At 39.1% G+C, this 12,439-nt stretch overlaps 1 protein-coding gene across 2 annotated transcripts; it reads left to right on the top strand.

Annotated features, from left to right (window-relative positions):
• Positions 1-351: 351 nt before the first annotated feature.
• Positions 352-11,619, top strand: senp2 (SUMO specific peptidase 2). 2 transcript variants are annotated; one of them, XM_033987819.2, is made up of 17 exons: positions 352-639; positions 1,360-1,418; positions 1,501-1,610; positions 2,301-2,367; positions 2,461-2,524; positions 3,196-3,349; positions 4,460-4,566; positions 4,650-4,720; positions 4,838-4,883; positions 5,530-5,602; positions 5,674-5,832; positions 6,331-6,462; positions 7,402-7,620; positions 8,804-8,883; positions 8,960-9,044; positions 10,795-10,890; positions 10,968-11,619. In XM_033987819.2, the coding sequence occupies exons 1-17, from the start codon at positions 491-493 to the stop codon at positions 11,028-11,030; spliced, it is 1,734 nt and encodes a 577-aa protein (XP_033843710.1). In that variant the 5' UTR covers positions 352-490; the 3' UTR covers positions 11,031-11,619. The 2 variants fall into 2 exon arrangements, with proteins under 2 accessions (XP_033843710.1, XP_033843712.1); XM_033987821.2 differs by having other exon boundaries at positions 358-639; positions 5,677-5,832; positions 10,968-11,575.
• Positions 11,620-12,439: the final 820 nt, after the last annotated feature.

Here is a 12,439-nt window from a genome sequence, read left to right as displayed (position 1 = left end):
GTCTATGTAAATCAGACTACGAACAAATTGAATTCGATAATAAATAAATTAAATGGAAGAAATAAACACAACATTCATTAAACATGTATTACCTTTTTTTTTTTTTTTTTTTTTTTTTGGAGCCCTAACATTGCTTTATTTTGTTACAACTATATTTACTATTACAATTACGTAACCGATGCTACAAAATAACTGTCCCCGTGGTGCCCTTTAACCTCCGTCAATTTTGCGTTTGATTTTTTTACCGCTACATCGCTGCCTTTTTAGCCCCGTTCATTTTCCTCGGCACTGCATGACTCCGCCCTTCTCTTCTAAGCTCATACCCAAAACAAACGCCTTCTTTACACATGACGCACATCCTAACAGCTCAGTCAGAAGGCTAGTGCTAACGCGCCACTGATCGTACGTGTCGTAGCTAGCATTTTCCCCCGTATTTGTAGTCCTGGCCCGCATCCACCAGCTTGATCCCATTTTCTGGTTGTTGTCTGGGATGTATGGATGGATAGTTGACGGCATTTCATCGCTGTTTGAGCCCCTCGCTGGGCAGAAGTTGACCGAGTGTCCAGTGGAGGAAGGCGCCCGTAGCAGCAGCACGCGCGGGGGGAATAACGGCAGAGCGGCTAAACGGAGCTACCACAGGTTTGTCAATGCCCTGACATATTTTTAAGATAACTGTTTGTATATTGTCAAATCGAGCAGTGAGAAGGCTGTAAATATTGAGTTTTGTCTCTTGTCGTTGTTGCCATCACTACTATTGTGAAATGCTAAAGTGACCTTTTTAGGCCAATTTAGAAAATTATTCAATGAGCTTAAATGGGGACTGTGAGTATTGACCATAAAAGTCTGTAGATCCTGGTCTGCCCTGGATTTGAAGGGCTTTATCCCTAAAATAGGTCCTGATCAGGAACAAACAGTCCCAGTATAGTCCTGTTTGGCACCTGTTTTTAGATCTGATTCTGCCCCAGTTTAGACTTGGATAAAGGCTACATTCCCACTATTATCTTAACAAGAACCAGCTAAATAAACTAACCTTGTTTTCTCACAATTAAAGGTGCACTGTGAAACTTGGCATTGTTTTTAATTACATGTTTTAAATCAATACCTTGAAAACAATCATTCTTGCTGTGTGCGGGGTCTCCTCTCTACAGGTCTTATTTCTAAAGTGGCCTGGTGGTGTCACTTGCTTGTCTCCATGGAGACTGATCAGATTAATACTGCACTATGTCTTTAGGGAGATGCAAAAGCATTGTCTAAAAGTTCCAATCAAGTGACATTCCCTTCACAGGAAAGATTACATAAACCATTGTCACTTTTGTCTATAACATATTAATATACACATTTTGTTATTTTATTCTACAGCATTGACATAAATGAAAGTGTTTACACAAGTGAGGTGGAGGCCAAACGACGAAAGCGAGGTAACTTGTCATTTTTGTATAACTATCTCTCTGGTTTATTTAACTGTTCCATAAATATTCACTACATGGTTTTCTTGATCAGATGTAGTCCTAAGCTTTGTAAAGAAGACCGTAGCTAGAGTCGCTGGTCTCCTCAGGTTGCGGAGGCCAGTAAAGAACAGCTACCAGCACTCCCAGTATGAAGACACTCAGGTGGGCTATACCAAAATCTACTTATTCTTGATTTCATACTTTGTTTTGCCATTATTTGAACACTGTAAATGGCTAATACATATAGGAACTGGGTGTGATTTTCCTACTTGTTCTATCTTGTCATTTTATGGTAAGGGGGATCTGTTCTTGGTGGTTTTCAGATTCTATAATGTGATGATGTTGTACTCCCAGACAGAGACAGATTTTCTTATTAGTAACATTGTACTTTGCCAATCCAAGTGGTAAATGCACAAATGTTGAATCTGATCATTTCAATTAGTGACTAGGCCCTAGAATGTACAATATTACAACAACAAAAACTGCATTTTAACAATATTCCTTTTAGCTGCCCTCCATCTGTATTAAATAATATTGGCCTATAGAATGTTGTGATGTCATTTGAAACCCAGCAATCTATTGCCTCCATGGAGATTTATTGCTCTGCTTGGAATATTCCAAAGTATGGCATTATCTGTCTTGGATTTAATCAGGTTTTATTGGTTTAAAAAAAACATGAAAATGTAATTTTTAGTTTCCATGGAGACAAACCCTTAAATACTTACATTTTTAACAAAAAGTAAATAAACAAAACAAATATTTTATTTTACATATATACCTTGTTACCTCCACAGTTGTTGTTGCATTATCCTGTTGGCCTTGTTGTTCTGACATGTTGTTGTGCTGTTGCAGCTTGTTGCCCCAATGGGGATAGATGAGCTCCACACCTCCTGCATTACCAAGTCTGACTGGATAATGGGTATGAATGCTCCACTTAAGCTACTTGTGTTTTTTGTTTGTATTTTTTATATATGCTTCTGTATTCACATTGTTGAATTGTGTCATCTAACAGATAAACCAGGTGGAGCTAACAATCCCTTTAAAACCGCTTCTCCTCCTTTGATGAGGAAGCACAGGCAAGTAGAAATAATACATCATCATGTTTTTATTTTTTTATTTTTAAAGCCGTCCTATTTTCCCCTCACCATTTACTCATCCAAAGTTATATTTGTAGTGATCTGGGCACGTTTGAGCAATCTTTAATCACTGATTTTCGAGTTAGATCAATCCTCATTTTCACCACCACCAGTACACGGCCACAGCTCTGTACTTACTTATTTATTTCAGGGACAGTGCATATTAATCAACATTTGCATGAAAACTTTGTTATCCAATTTTATTTTCTTCATCAATGATACACGTAGGATTTGACAGCGTTGCGTAGTCATTTTGGTACAAATTTAAAAAATATGCTATGGTATGCAGCTGTCTGTCTGATCATTTAAATTGTTTGGTAATATTTTAAGTACTGTAAAGGGCTACTTGCAGATTTGTTTTGGTTTTAATTATTTAATTTGTATTTAAAGACTAGAAATTGATCGGAATTCTGTTATTATTATGCATGAAATAAAATTCATTGTATTTATCACATCCTGAGTACTAAAATCTGTATACACATAATTTTTATGAGGATATAAATGGTTTAAGGTTATGCAACTAGTGACTGGTTAAGGTTAAGGTCAGTCTGCTGGAAACTAATATAAGTTAATGTACGGTTCCAAATATATATGTGTGTGTCTGTGTGTAGTGGTGGTGGTAGTCTGCATGACAGGGACAGAAGAGGCTCCCTCCAGCTGCTCCAGTCCAGATCCGCTCTGAGGCTGGGGTCCAGCACTGTGGACCCTGTGAGCTCCAGCTATGGACACAACCGCTGCTACAAGCCTAATCTCACTGTGGAGGAGGTGAGTGCTGTCAGCAGGCAGTGTACTTCTGCATTGATCTGCTTTTCAAATTGTATTGTGACTTTGCAGTGACATCATGATGTGGGAGGCAGTATGCATGTCTGTTGCGGAATGTTTCAGTTTGAGGCTTTGTTTTATCATGGTCACACAATGCACATTAGTTTTTAGAAAGAAAAAAAAATGATTTAAACACCACATTTTCAGAAGCCTGTGATCAATAGAGGAGACTGGTGTAAGTCTGAATAAAATAAAGTACTCTACTTTCACAAAGCAATGATATAGTTGATATGCATCAGCATGGGTCACGATATCGATTCTATTTCCTTTTGATTTGCAGGTAAAAAGTTTTTTGTTTGTTTTTTTCTACTGAGCAAAATATAAACAGTTGATTAATGATATTGACATGAAACATCACATTTTACAGGACTTGCAGCACAAGCCCTGTAAAATGCCCTTTAAAAACTATAAACGTTTTCATTTTTATATTAATTTATTTTGAAATATAATTTTCTTGCCATTGTTTCCTATGGGATCAGGGTGGATCAACTTACCCCGCAGCACTCGGTTCAACATGCCCTATAGTGACTTGTTTGAATAAATTAAGTTATATTATCTTTTAGGAAAGAAATGTAGTTTGTTGTATTTCTTGCAAATTGAATTACCAACACGAGAAAACAAACTTGCTCTAAATAAAATGGCTTTTTTTGCAGTACTTGTTTTGTGAAAGGTGAGAGATTTTTTTGTTGAGTGATTTAATGGCTGGCTCAATTTATTCCAGTCTCCCCTACGAGCGTTCATGGGACTGTTTAGATGTTACATTTTCAACAAAAAGGTGAGGGTGACTAACTGAAAAGCTGTTTGCTACTACTAGGTAGATTAGGACTGTAATTTTAACTGCATGAAATCAGCCCACATGCTGTAGTGTCAGCTAAGTCAGAAACAAAGCTCAGATTAAAGTCTAACTTGAGTAACAGAGCTTCAGACACAGCACAGCCTACAGTTAGCGCCACACCCCCAGGGAATGTTGATAACATCAGCTGCGAAGTATTAATGAGTTTCTGGAACTGACCTAAATTGAAATACATTTTCTTTGTATTTTGTGTTTTGTAGACTATTAGACAGAATAACAAAGAACACTACAGGCGTTTGCTGGAGATGGTGTCGGAGAAGTACAGCAAGAATCAACCACTACCTTTTAACCAATCAAAGCCACAGGAGTAAGAGGTTTTTTAGTGCATTTATTTATATTTTGGAACAAAAATTTTAATAAAATACTGACAATTTAAACTTTGTCTTCCAGTGAATTATCATCCAAAACAGAACATACAACTACCCATAAGCCCTTTGGCCCCAAGAAGACTGGACAAACTAGTGAGTGGTATTACACTGATATCATTGTGTAGTTAAAATGCAAATGTACTTCCCTCTGTCTGTTAAGAAACAAGACTCTGTGCGTCCTCTGGTCTGATGATAATCTCTGTTTTACAGTGGGCCCTGCTGTATTTACACGGAGGAACCAAACTCCGAGGGGCAGGTGAGTCGATGTGAATGTGATAAAAGGGTGTTTTGCATGAGAACCCTACATGTAAGTGTATAATGCTTGCATATGGAGGTTATGCACTGACATGTTATTAAAAAATACTCCCCAATATTCCAACTGAGTGCTAGAACTATGGGCAGCTTAACTGACAAAATCTGTTTTTCTTCTTCTGACAATAAAAAAATTATTGTTTTCTCTGACTCAGAAACATCTATAAGGAGAGGAAGGTAATCAATTCAGCTGTGTCTGATTCAAAGTCTCCATCATTGATCACTATGGGCTTAGTCTTCTTTGACCTTGTTTAGTTTTAACTCTTAAGTGGTTTTCTACTGTTGATTTGAGCACCCCCAGCATTATATCACCACGAAGTATCAATGAGTATAACCATAGCAATGAGTAAACAAATGAACTACTGTTAGGAGGGACTAGCTTCAACTAAAACAGAAATAACTAATACCATAATAATACCAATATCTATGTACAACCAAAAGGTTGTCAGATTTAAAAGTGAACTATTTTCAGTTTGTGGGGCATGGCATATGCAGTTACCCCATTTTAATACCCTGCTGAATTTCACGTCAGTTAAAACAATGTAATGCACTGTCCCTCGTTGTTGAATCTTTGTTTGTATAATTTACAGATGGTGTGCTGCCAATTTTAGTAACTCATTCAGTGGGCCTGTTGAAGATGCACAACATGCACAGAGCACCAAGGTAACCAACCACGCTTTATTTTTTTTATATCAGCATACATTTTGCTGTATTTTCCCCGTGTGGCGTTCCAGCAGAAGCAGAGTGCAGATGTGGACCTGTCTACTGAAATGGCCACTCGTCTGAACCTGGTGGAAAAAGCCCCTCCCTCTGCTGTGTGCCTTCCGGAGCCCTACTCTGCTCACAGCGCACACGTGAGATACACTGAGGAAGATGTACCCAGACTGAGCAAGGTGGGATGCTATCTATAACATTGTACATATACCGTTAACTCAAATACAAGACTGACAAAGGGTTCAATGAAAGAGACTTTTTAAAGGCGCAGTACCTGATTTTTAACGTCTTAAAAACATAAAAATGTGTGTGAAAACACATTCTGCGTAACTACACAGAAATAAATTGTGTAAAGCTACTTTCATTTTCAAACCCAGGGCCACTCAATACATCAAAATGGAATCTGTATTGTAAATTGAATAGGCAGCAGTTATTTCAGTGGTAGACTGTCCTCTGTGAATATAATGCAAAATGTCTACAGTATGGCCTGAATTGTATGAATATGATGCTTGGATTGGTTTAGTACTATCTATATTCCCTCAAATGTTAATGCCCCTATTAAGGTGTGTTTAAAGTTAGCATTGTGAACTGAATCCTGATTTGAAAACATATCTCATGCCAGTCAATGAAAGCCATCTTCATTATCACTCCCTTGTTACATTTTGTTTGTGTTTCAGGAAATGGCAGCTGAAGTGAGTTCTGCTTTGTCTCAGAGGGATCCCAATCTGGTGTTAAGTGCTGCTTTTAAACTACGCATCACTCAAAGGGACTTGGCCACACTGCAGGAAGGAGGCTGGCTCAATGATGAAGTAAGTGTGTGCCCCTTATATCATTGGATCATTTAAAGTGCATATGACAGGATTTCATGTTATTCTAATTATGACTTGGTTTGGTGAGATTATACCTGTGGCAAATATTTACCATAGTTTTATTTCAGTTAAGTGGAAGTTCGTCGGAAAAATGTTGTCATTTTCAACATCTAATTTTTATGTTGTCAATATGCAAAATGCAATCAAAAAATTCAGGGACAAATTACAAATAACAAACACATTTTTGTAATTACTTTAAGTGTTGCATTCTATTTGTCAAAATCTTATCTGTTGTTTGTATTATGCAGGCTTTTGTCCTTGTTTACAGTGTTGATGCTCGGTTACAGTTGCAGAATTGGATTTACTTATGTCACATGTGTTGCGTTTGTCCAACTAGGAATTAAAATGATAAACTTTACCAAAATTGTCAAACTAAGGACAAATAACCACATTTTTTAGCCAAACTTAATAATTAACTGTCTCATGCTTTAAAGGTCCTATTACACTAAATGGATTCTTGTGAGATTTAAGCCATGTTATAATGTTGTTACCTCCTCAAAAAATGTACCTAGAGTTGCGCTCATTCAAGCGTCTGACTCCAAAGCTTAAAATGTTCTATGGTCACATGGTCAAGTCTAGTTATTAAATGACTTACTTGTACACAAGGAAAGCTGCTTTAAAGTGTATTCTCTGAGCAACAGGAACCCACTGCAGAGACCTGAGCACAGGACGCATGTGTGAAGTACTTTCTGTTTTTTTAGATGTTAAAAAGCTGCAGATGTTTTTGATTTGATGTGACTGTTCACACAACTCCAAGTATGTTTGTGACAAGGAAACAACATTATCACACAGATCAGAAAATGGCTTAATATGGGATCTTTTAAAGGTGTCTATCGAACATGAAATCCTAACATTGATCCTTGAATGTCTTGTTTGTAGGTGATAAACTTCTACCTGTCCCTGGTGATGGACAGGAGCTCTGGAGGAGGGCTCAGGGTGTACTCCTTCAGCACATTTTTTTTCCCAAAGCTGCAAGGGCTGGGTGGGGGGCAGAGCGGGGGACATGCAGCAGTCAAGCGTTGGACCAAAGCTGTGGACCTGTTCCTCTGTGACCTGATCCTGGTCCCTCTGCACCTGGGAGTCCACTGGGCACTGGCCGTAAGTTCTGCTATTGATGGTTTTCAGATTCTCTAATGTGGTGATGTCATACTGCCAGATGAGGGCAAGAGACTGGTTTCCCTATTGATTACATTGTACTTTGCAATTAAATATCCAAAAGGTAAATGCATAAATATTGAACCTGATCATTTCTACTCAAAACTAGACCAAATAACTCATTGTATTACAACAGATATCTGCATTTTTACTAAAGATACACCGACACAGATACTGCTTTCAAATATCACGTCAATAATGACAAACTTTCTGGATCAGGTGATATCGGTTCAGCTAATATAAAAGACTCTTCAAGGCTGATTTTGGCCTAGAGCAGCTTGTGATGTTTGAACTTTTATTCATACAAAGCTGTCCGATAGTTATTTGAAGGATTACAATCTGATCTCTTGTGTAATAGGATAACTGTGTTTTAAGGTCATAAGTGCTATTTTCTGCTCCGACAGTGGTAACAGTTGACATCAGGTGTCGGCAAATACTTAAAGTATTGATATCGTATCAGAAATATGCACTATTGGTGCATCCTTAATTTTAACAATATTAATCTTAGCTACCCCGGCTGTATTAAATATTATTGGCCTATGTTGTGATGTCATCTGAAACCCAGCAATAGCAACGTAAGAAAATATTACTGGAATTTGCAGTCTAATTTCTCTGATCAATATTTATCATTATCACTATTGTTGTGTCGGCCCTGGGTGTGACAAAATATCTGTTTGCTGATATAGGGTGATATAAGTACTGATAATGAAAATAATAACATTAAGAAAAACTGACCTGGTTTGTTTAATAATGCTCTGGATCAATATTAGCACTACTATAAAACCGTATGGTGATTTTCATGAATCTGTTATGTGCTGAAAATGACATTCTTGTCTAAAATAAAATTGTTTAGTTGTGAGTATTTGTGTTTTCCGTTTTGAAATTAGTATCGTGGCACTACTTTTGGCTTGGAACCCACTGATTCCCGGCCCTGGGTTAGACCCGTCTGACACCCTCCTGTCTAAAGCATGTTTTAAATGCCAAGGCATTTGTCATAGCTTTGTTCCCATTATTATGCTATTGTTTTCAAATGATTTCTTACACAATTAGCAGTTAGTGTGTTTTGTTTTGTTTTCTTATATTCAATAACTAATTCATATATTTTGACAATATTCCCCTTCTGCAGGTAATCGACCTCAAATCCAAGACTGTGAAGACGTACGACTCCATGGGACAGAGGCATGACGACGTCTGTAAACTGTTACTGTGGGTATATTTAAATCATATGAGTTTTATAAATCATTAAGAATTCTCGATGCCTAATTTGTCTTGGATTTTTCAGATTCTATATTCAAGAGGAGCACAAAGTGAAGAAAGGCCGAGACCTGGATGTCAGTAAATGGACTGTCTGTAGCATGAGACCCAGTGTATGTGTGATTTAAAGATCCATTATGTAACTTTTCTGGCGTAGGGTTCTCCATTTATTTGACTCCATTCTGATGTTATGTCTGGAATATTACACATGTTCATTGCAGGTGTTTTTACTGCGCAATACTAAAACCTGCGTTCTTACAGTGAGTGGCTTCCCCTCTCCACAGATCTGGTTTTCACCTGCTCGTCTTCCATGTGTATATGTATATACTTAAAGGCCCTGTACCAGATTTTTTATTCCCATGAATTAGAGCAAAATATGTCTTGAGGGTTCATGGGAGTATGCCCAACCAGTCCACATGTGTTTTGTGGATTTGGAGAAGGCATTCGACCGTGTCCCTCGTGGTGTCCTTTGGGGGGTGCTCCAGGAATATGGGGTCCGGGGCCCTGTGTTCACATTGCTGGCAGTAAGTCAGACCTGTTCCCGGTGCATGTTGGACTCCGCCAGGGCTGCCCTTTGTCACCGGTTCTGTTCATTATATTTATGGACAGAATTTCTAGGCGCAGCCAGGGGCTGGAGGGGGTCTGGTTCGGGGACCACAGGATTTCATGTCTGCTGTTTACGGATGATGTCGTCCTGATGGCTTCATCGAGCCAGGACCTGCAGCAGGCACTGGGGCGGTTTGCAGCCGAGTGTGAAGTGGCTGGGATGAGAATCAGCTCCTCCAATTCCGAGGCCATGGTTCTCGACCGGAAAAAGGTGGTTTGCCCTCTCCGGGTGGGTGGTGGGTGGTGGGTCTCTGCCCCAAGTGGAGGAGTTCAAGTATCTCGGGGTCTTGTTCACGAGTGAGGGAAGGATGGAGCGGGAGTGTAACAGGTGGATCGGTGCAGTGTCTGCAGTGATGCGGTCGCTGCATTGAACTGTTGTGGTGAAGGAGCTGAGTCAAAAGAGGCAAAGCTCTCGATTTACCGGTCAATCTACATTCCTACCCTCACCTATGGTCATGAGCTCTGGGTAATGACCGAAAGGACAAGGTCGCGGATACAAGCGGCTGAAATGGGCTTCCTCCGTAGGGTGGCCGGGCGCACCCTTAGGGATAGGGTGAGGAGCTCAGTCACACGGGAGGAGCTCGGAGTAGAGCCGCTGCTCCTACACGTCGAGAGGAACCAGTTGAGGTGGCTCGGACATCTGCTCAGGATGCCTCCTGGACGCCTGGAGGTGTTCTGGGCATGTCCCACCGTGAGGAGGAGGCCCCGGGGAAGACCCAGGACACGCTGGAGGGACGAGTACACACTGGGGTGAGGGAAGTTTGGGAGTCCCTGCTTAGACTGCTGCCCCCGCGACCCGGCTCCGGATAAGTGGAAGAAAATGGATGGATGGATGTCTTGCACCAGTGGATGGATCTAAGTAGAAAGTGTTTTATTGTCCCTTAATTAGGAAGTGCGTGTTGGCATCCTAGTAGTTGTTTACCTTTACCAAAACAAGAAAACTCCGCTCTGGTTTCTGAAAGTTTTGAAAAGCGCTCAATATAAACTCTTCACGGTGAAAAGTTGTGATGCTCTGAATTCAAAAGGTAATTGAGGAATAACTTTGGATCACTGCAAACACTTTATGATGAACTGTTTTTCACGTTTTCAAGAAATCAGGTACAGTGCCTTTAACTTTAATGCCATACTGTGTAACATTCCAGGCAAAGCAATTACTTCTCCATGGAGACACAAGCAAGCGACTAATCCTCCAGAAAAGTTAGATTTTTTTGTTATTGTTTTTGCTCACTTTTTATGTTTTATGAATGGTTTATGTAGGAGATACCCCAACAGAAGAACGGAAGCGACTGTGGAGTCTTTGCTTGTAAATATGCAGACTATATAGCAAGGGAGCGACCTCTTACCTTTAAACAGGTATAAAATGCATAGAATTACCTGTTTTACTTAGAAAAACGAAGTACTAAACTTTTTATTTTTTTATTTTATTGCAGTGCCACGTGCCTCTCTTCCGAAAGTTGATGATTTGGGAGATCCTCCATCAAAAGCTGCTCTAGAAGTTGGCAACCGCTTGACTTTTTAAAACCGCACAGTAATGGAATGAATGTATGTTTAAGAAGAATATACATATGGGCCAAAGATGTGGACATTTCACATTATAAGTCTTAACAATTTTGTAAGTCTGTTAAAATGTATGCGATCTAATTCCATTAATTTATCTCTAAGTTTTAATTGGAGAATGATTTGATGGGATTGATGAGGTGTTACATGCTTGGGTACTACTACTACTGACGTTTGCAGTCTCAAGTGCCTTCCGTCCTAAGCAGATTTGTTTTTAAAGTTAAAATTAAGAACAATTAACTGCGGTATCATCCTATTAAAACATGTGAGATTGTAATGTGTTATTTATAGAATGACTGAATCATATTGGGAGTGTAAATAGCTGCTGTTAGGGGCTAAAATGTGAAGCTTTACATTTTTTCTTGGAATAGAGGCAGTTCTTGGTTTTACATTTATTACTGTAATTACTTAGCATTCTACTGTACAAAGCTGCTTTTTTGGTTTTGTTTTAATTCATATTTTAAAATGTGACATACTCCCTGGCTTTGCTGCCTATGATTGTAATAAAGTATGTCTCTGTAATTTATTTATCTTTACTTATATGGTTAGGGTTTACAAACCATTGTGCTATATGAACTAAACACAGCAACATGCTCTTAATGATTACATAGCATTTTTATTATCATTTCTCCACTAGGAGAAAATAAAAAAAAATATATATTTGCTGATCTGATAGAGCCATCATCTCCTGTGTTCTTTGAGTGACTACTCCCTGCCACCTGTCTTCATGTTTGGGATCAGGTTCAAACACCGATGCCCCCAGTGACAATGACCCAGCTATGGACACTGACCATTTCGACCATGACCTCTGCTCCACTGCTCTCCTCTGTACTGGACCCAGCCCTGGATGAAACCAAAGTCCTCCAGGCTTAAAATGCCAAGCTTCAGATGCAAATAGAGGAGATTACAATCAGCTGCAACTTCAGTTTGGAGCGACACTCCTGCGATGATGATGATGATGATGATGATGATGATGATGATGATGGCAGGTTGTACACAAGGTAAGAGCTTGAGTTAAACGTTGCTTTATTATAGTGTGTTTATCCTCTGTTATTTGTGGAAAACACCAAACTGTTGTATGCACAGGGCTGGAACGATTTGATTTTTGTTGATAACTATTCCTAGTTTAATGATACCTGCTTTTCAAACTGGTTTCTGAATCCTTCTTTTTTCTGTGACTGTATGTTTTTAAGTGTAACTTAATATTAAGAAATTGTTTAATCCTTGAATTACATTATAAATATGTTATTTCATATTTTAAAACAGTAGTCGTCTGTAGCTGTACAGCTGTAACTCAAAACAAATGCAGACACAAACCAGAGCGCACAGCTGAGTCCACGCGCTT

This window comes from Periophthalmus magnuspinnatus, chromosome 22 (genome assembly GCF_009829125.3).
Source record: "Periophthalmus magnuspinnatus isolate fPerMag1 chromosome 22, fPerMag1.2.pri, whole genome shotgun sequence".
Lineage (NCBI taxonomy): Eukaryota > Metazoa > Chordata > Actinopteri > Gobiiformes > Gobiidae > Periophthalmus > Periophthalmus magnuspinnatus.
Note: the sequence above shows the minus strand (reverse complement) of the source record. Positions and strands in the feature narration are given on the sequence as shown.

Bases quoted from the DNA above. Each gene is read 5' to 3' on its own strand.
- senp2 (XM_033987819.2), top strand. From the start codon at position 491: ATGTATGGATGGATAGTTGACGGCATTTCATCGCTGTTTGAGCCCCTC. The intron at 1,611-2,300 runs GTGGGCTATACC...GTGCTGTTGCAG, and splicing joins CCCAGTATGAAGACACTCAG to CTTGTTGCCCCAATGGGGAT. The intron at 2,368-2,460 runs GTATGAATGCTC...GTCATCTAACAG, and splicing joins CAAGTCTGACTGGATAATGG to ATAAACCAGGTGGAGCTAAC.